Source organism: Arachis ipaensis, chromosome B09, assembly GCF_000816755.2.
Source record: "Arachis ipaensis cultivar K30076 chromosome B09, Araip1.1, whole genome shotgun sequence".
Lineage (NCBI taxonomy): Eukaryota > Viridiplantae > Streptophyta > Magnoliopsida > Fabales > Fabaceae > Arachis > Arachis ipaensis.
This window is the reverse complement of record NC_029793.2, coordinates 143,050,193-143,055,738: the sequence shown is the minus strand read 5'-3', so window position 1 is coordinate 143,055,738 and position 5,546 is coordinate 143,050,193. Positions and strand designations below refer to the sequence as shown.

The 5,546-nt window shown below is 35.7% G+C and overlaps 2 protein-coding genes across 3 annotated transcripts in view; both read left to right on the top strand.

The window, feature by feature from the left end:
• The window catches only part of LOC107616562 (serine/threonine-protein kinase prpf4B), an 8,227-nt gene extending 3,958 nt beyond the window's left edge, over positions 1 to 4,269 (top strand). The window contains 9 exon segments of the mRNA XM_016318512.2: positions 255 to 327; positions 677 to 833; positions 930 to 1,221; positions 1,336 to 1,450; positions 1,564 to 1,727; positions 2,006 to 2,080; positions 2,177 to 2,590; positions 2,997 to 3,638; positions 3,729 to 4,269. Of these exon segments, the coding sequence (XP_016173998.2) occupies positions 255 to 327; positions 677 to 833; positions 930 to 1,221; positions 1,336 to 1,450; positions 1,564 to 1,727; positions 2,006 to 2,080; positions 2,177 to 2,365 (1,065 nt within the window). The 3' untranslated portion in view covers positions 2,366 to 2,590; positions 2,997 to 3,638; positions 3,729 to 4,269.
• LOC107616180 overlaps positions 3,043 to 5,546 on the top strand; it is a 5,650-nt gene continuing 3,146 nt past the window's right edge. Inside the window, exon 1 of one of the 2 annotated variants that reach the window (XM_016318173.2) lies at positions 3,043 to 3,061. Coding sequence is in view for 1 of the 2 variants with exons in the window: in XM_021111030.1 (XP_020966689.1) it covers positions 5,376 to 5,413 (38 nt within the window). In the remaining variant the exon portion in view is untranslated. Of the gene's footprint in view, positions 3,062 to 5,306; positions 5,414 to 5,546 lie in introns of those variants that run through there. The other variant, XM_021111030.1, reaches the window with a different exon arrangement.

Here is a 5,546-nt window from a genome sequence, read left to right as displayed (position 1 = left end):
ACACACACACACACACACACACACACACACACGTACTCACTATGACATATCTCCCAATCTATGTTGCTTTTAGTGCAAGAACAGGTGAATTTCCTTTGTGGATAACCACCTTTTGTATTTATTCCTGAATCCTGATTGTAATTGCTAACTAATACATAATTTTTTATTTTGGTATTCTTTGATGTTCATTGTTCTTCCATATATCATACTTCTACATCTATAACTGATATAGTGATTTTCCACCTTTCTTTTAGGGAAAAGGGGATGGTATACTGATTGAGAGGGTTGGCCTACATGACAATTGGGATGACGCAGAGGGGTATTACAGTAAGTAATTGATTATTGTTTCAATCTATTTCAGTTCTCTTTTGATTGATGTGTTAAGGCTCGAGTACTTGACCCGAAATTTGTGCCTTGTTTTTCTTAAAAACATGATTAGATTAGATGGTGATGCAACTTCCTTTATTGGGAAGAATTATTGTTAAATGTGTTCTTTCAAGTTTGATGCTTTTCCACCAAAATGAAGTGTGCTGGTTCTGTTGTGAAACCTGTCAAAATGTTGTGGAAAATCTTTTGGGCAGCCAAATTTCTGCTGGATTTGGTTGCCTGTTATTGCATGCAATGTCTCCAAATACACCTATTCTCCTGTTCATAGTGTTGTGATATTGCTGTGTAGGCTATCGTTTTGGTGAAATACTTGATGGCCGATACGAAGTCACTGCTGCACATGGGAGGGGTGTTTTTTCAACAGTGGTTCGGGCAAAGAATCTCAAGACTGGTAATGGTGAGCCAGATGAAGTTGCTATAAAAATCATTCGTAATAATGACACCATGTGCGTTATCTTCTTCTACTGGTTATTTGAATTGTACCTTTTGCTTTCTGTTAGTGTTGTGTTTACTCACTGTTACTCATCTCTAATATGGTATAGGTACAAGGCTGGTATGGATGAGTTGGTCATACTGAAGAAATTAGTAGGTGCAGATCCAGATGATAAGCGTCATTGTGTTCGTTTCCTTTCAAGTTTTAAGTACAGGAATCACCTTTGTTTAGTTTTTGAATCTCTTAATATGAATCTGCGTGAAGTATTAAAGAAGTTTGGTCGCAATATTGGCCTTAGGCTAACAGCTGTGAGAGCATATGCAAAGCAACTATTTATTGCCCTGAAGCATCTTCGGAACTGTGGTGTTCTTCATTGTGATATAAAGCCTGATAATATGTTGGTATGCCAAAAATAATTTTGTTTAAATGTTTCTTTTCCGGATGCTAGTTGTATTTGTTTGCAAGAAGTAATATGTTGTCTTCTAACCTTTTGTGTTCTTATGGTACAAAAAAAGGTGAACGAGGCTAAAAATGTCTTGAAGCTTTGCGACTTTGGTAATGCTATGTTTGCTGGTAAGAATGAAGTCACACCATATCTTGTCAGTCGGTTTTATCGGGCCCCTGAAATAAGTAAGTTCCATTCATTTACTTATGAGATTCTTAATCACTAATCTCGGGAAATATCCTATGGTTGCCAACTCTTGGGCTTTTGGATTTTTATTTATTTATTTCTTCTCCTGCAGTTCTTGGCTTGCAATATGATCATCCGTTGGATATTTGGTCAGTAGGCTGTTGTTTGTATGAGCTCTATACAGGGAAAGTTCTTTTTCCAGGTCTTACAAACAATGACATGCTTAGGCTTCACATGGAATTAAAGGGTCCTTTTCCAAAGAAGATGCTGCGTAAGGTATATACTGTTAAATTTTTTTTTGGGTTTAGTACTAGGGTTTAGCAACCATTTGAGCGCTGAGTAAAAATTGTTCTTTACTGTTTGATTCAGGGTTCTTATATATATAGATTGCCTGTGGTGAATGTTTTCATTGTTTGCAATTGAGAAATTAGTTATTCATTTTTCTTTTACTCATTTTATCACCATAGGACGAATTGTGGTCCCCACTATGAGAGTGAGTGGCACTCCTATCTCTACTTTCTAATTAGATCTAAGGTATTTTCTGGACCTTGCAGGGAGCATTCACTGACCAACATTTTGATCAGGACCTGACTTTTCTTGCTACTGAAGAGGATCCTGTGACAAAAAAGGTTAGACTTCTATTGTATTTTGAAGTTTTTTTTTTTTTTACTATGATTCGAAGTTTTCCTAAGAGCTTAAATATTGATGGTAATATTATTTGTTAGACGATAAAGCGGATGATTCTCAACATAAAACCAAAAGATATTGGAACAATCATCACAGGCTCTCCTGGAGAGGATCCAAAGATGTTAGCCAACTTCAAGGATCTCATGGATAAAATTTTTATCTTGGACCCAGACAAGAGGTTGACGGTATCACAAGCACTGAACCACCCGTTTATCACTGGCAAGTGAACAGTGTGCTGCTTTTGACTCCCCGAAGTGATGTTCACTGATATTTGTACATAGTGATCTGATTTAATTCACATTGGGGTTCTAATCATTTGGCATTATTTATCTGTTCCGTACTGACCAAGGAGTGTCATCACGAATATTGGCTTTTTGAAGTGAAAAGAGTGATATCTGGTCAGGCGTACACTATACTGGCGGTTCTTTCACTGGAATGTACTGTTTCCTATTGTAAGACAACTAGCCAATGGCAGTTCCCCCCTTCTTGTGTGGCCATTATGAAATTTAATCTGTTAGTTTTTCATAGTATAGTTGTATTTGGACTTCAAACGTTTGTTGCAATTAATTGCGTAGAAAATTTTATTACAGCGAATTCAATTTTTCGCGATAGTAAACTTGTGCTTCTATGATCCTTTGCAGAAGTTGGCCTTGTTTCTTTCTTTGGACACTCTTTTTTCTCATTTATATTACTTCTACTAACCTTGCATAACTGTTGTAATCTGGATGATTTATATCATTTGCATGTAATATCTTCTGATCCTCCATAGTTTCTAGTTATCATTGCCAGTATAAATGTCTTTACAATTTCATAGAACCTCTTTGGATTCTGGAGATTCTAATTTAATTTCTCATCCAGGAGGCCTATCAGTGGTCTGAGGCATCCCTCCCGTGCCTAGATGCTTAAAGGGAACCCAGGAGAAGGTACCTTGGTTTGTTTATTGGGAGATTAATTTCACCTCTCTAGAATAGATTGTTATTTCTATTATAATTTATTATCAGCTTCAATGGAATAGCATGAATGATTGTTTTGGTTCTGAGGAACATCAATGGTTTTAGTTGCCTATAAGCACATTGAAACATGTGATTTTATTTCGTTTTGAAAATATAGGTATGTTAATGAGGGGAAGGGGAGTGGTTAGTGTTGCATCTTCATCCATTAAAGTGATGCAGGTTCCATTAAACCAAATGCCTAAATACCACACCCTTTCACATAATTGTAAGACTCTTAAGTGACAGAATAACTTCCTTTATTTTCCGCCTCTTTGATCTTCCAAGTTTCAGCCATTAGCTACGCACAATTTTAGTTCTTGAATTTTACTCGATCATCTCTTTCAATCTACTACCTTGTATTCTTTTCTGAGATTTTGTTAAATGCATATCCTAATGAAATTGTCTTGCATCTTATCCATGATGGCTTATCCATGATGGCTGCTCATTTTGTTGGAGGAATTTTCACTGGAGATGTTTGGCTGTGTTCTTGAAGCAAATTCATATATCTGTGAGTAATTGATCCAGGACTCTTGTGTGGGTTTGATTTTTCTTCTAATTTCACTAAATATTCATTGTTTGATTTCCTTTGTCTTTTTAGGTGCTGTGTCTTGGTCCTTCAATTTTGTAAGTATATTTAAGTCCAATTCCTTTATGATCTATGTCGGCAGTGATGAGATTGATGGGTCTTCTGGTTTCCAGTTCCGTATGATGAATACTCTCTATCCTTGATTCTCATTTTGGAAGTTAATATTTCATGTGCTTGCAATTGCACTTAGGTTTGTTAAGGTGGATGTTGGTGGTATTTAATAGCATTTTCAGTAAAGTTTTTCTGTGGGTGTGTTGTTTGTTCTTGCTTAGTATGGTGTTTTTGGGCTTGCCTTTTGCCTTTTCTCGTCTATGCTGTCCTAAGCCCCTAACAATAACTTCACGTCAGATCAGTCTCATTATTTAAGTATAATTTGGAAATAGGGATTTCCTTTTTCTATATGGTATGTTGTAATCTTCGTTTTTTAATGATGTTTTTGTAAGGGGTAGAGTGATGTCATGTCTTATAATTATTGTGATGTTACATGTTATCTATCAAGAACCTATTTCATCTCAAATATTTTGTAGGGACTAAGCTAATGTCGTGTATCCTTGAAAAACAAAAATACATGTTTATTTGAGGCCAATAATTTCGCTGCCATCTTAGTTCCTTTCATAAAGTGACTCTGTTGTCTCTTCCAGATCAATGAGTCACTTCCCACTGACATCTTTGCTTATGGAGTATTTTTGTGATGTTATGTCTTATAATTATTGTGATGTTACATGTTATCTATCAAGAACCTATTTCATCTCAAATATTTTGTAGGGACTAAGCTAATGTCGTGTATCCTTAAAAAACAAAAATACATGTTTATTTGAGGCCAATAATTTGGCTGCCATCTTAGTTCCTTTCATAAAGTGACTCTGTTGTCTCTTCCAGATCAATGAGTCACTTCCCACTGACATCTTTGCTTATGGAGTATGCTATGCTGTATGTTAGAAAATAATTTTAGGCATAAAAAAGTTTGTGTATTAACTTAACACTGGAGCCAAGGGGGGCTATGAATATGGTTTGCTATAATCCTTTTGTTATGATGGCTTGTTTCTGACTATGAAATTCCATAGAAATGATCCTATTATGTGATTTACTTCCACAAGGCGTAAAAGGTCAGGTTAGTCAACATTGAAACGAGAATGTATTGGTGGGTTTAAAAGTTTGAGGACATTAAACTGTTAAAAACAAGAATTAGATCCGGGTAAATTATGAAAGGTTTCATTATTAATGGTGGAGAGTCACTTAAGTACTTTGATGGATATATCATTTCATGAGTTATGGAAGGTCGAGAATCTGGTAGTGGAAGTGGAGGGAAGAATAATAAGCATGATTACAGTCTGTTGTATCAATAATTCATGCTGGCAAAAGTAAATTTTGTACCAATGGATATGCTACTTTGATGTTTCTTGTGATATTTAATTCTGGCTGCCTGGGTTGCTTTTTTTGGTCATTCTGGATGCCTGTGTTTAACTTTTAACATTCATTTATGGTGCTTTTGTTCTACTTTAGTGTTTCTGGATTAACTATTAAGGTTGACCTGCGCTGCTGACCCAACTTCCATTTTCATCAAATGCTAAATGCCTGGCGTCCCATCCTAGTTACTATGTCTTGCAGTGTGGATAATGTACGGCTTAGGCATATTTGTGGGGTTTGGGCAGTCAGTGAATGGATCGGAAGTTTCATACGAAACGTAAACTTTGCAGGTATAAAATAAATAGAGGGGCTTTTGTGTCAATACAGGGATTGGGACACTATAATAATTTATATAAAATATTTTACAAGAAAAGAACATATACGTTATTAGTGTATAGAAATAATCTAAAATAGGATAAATTT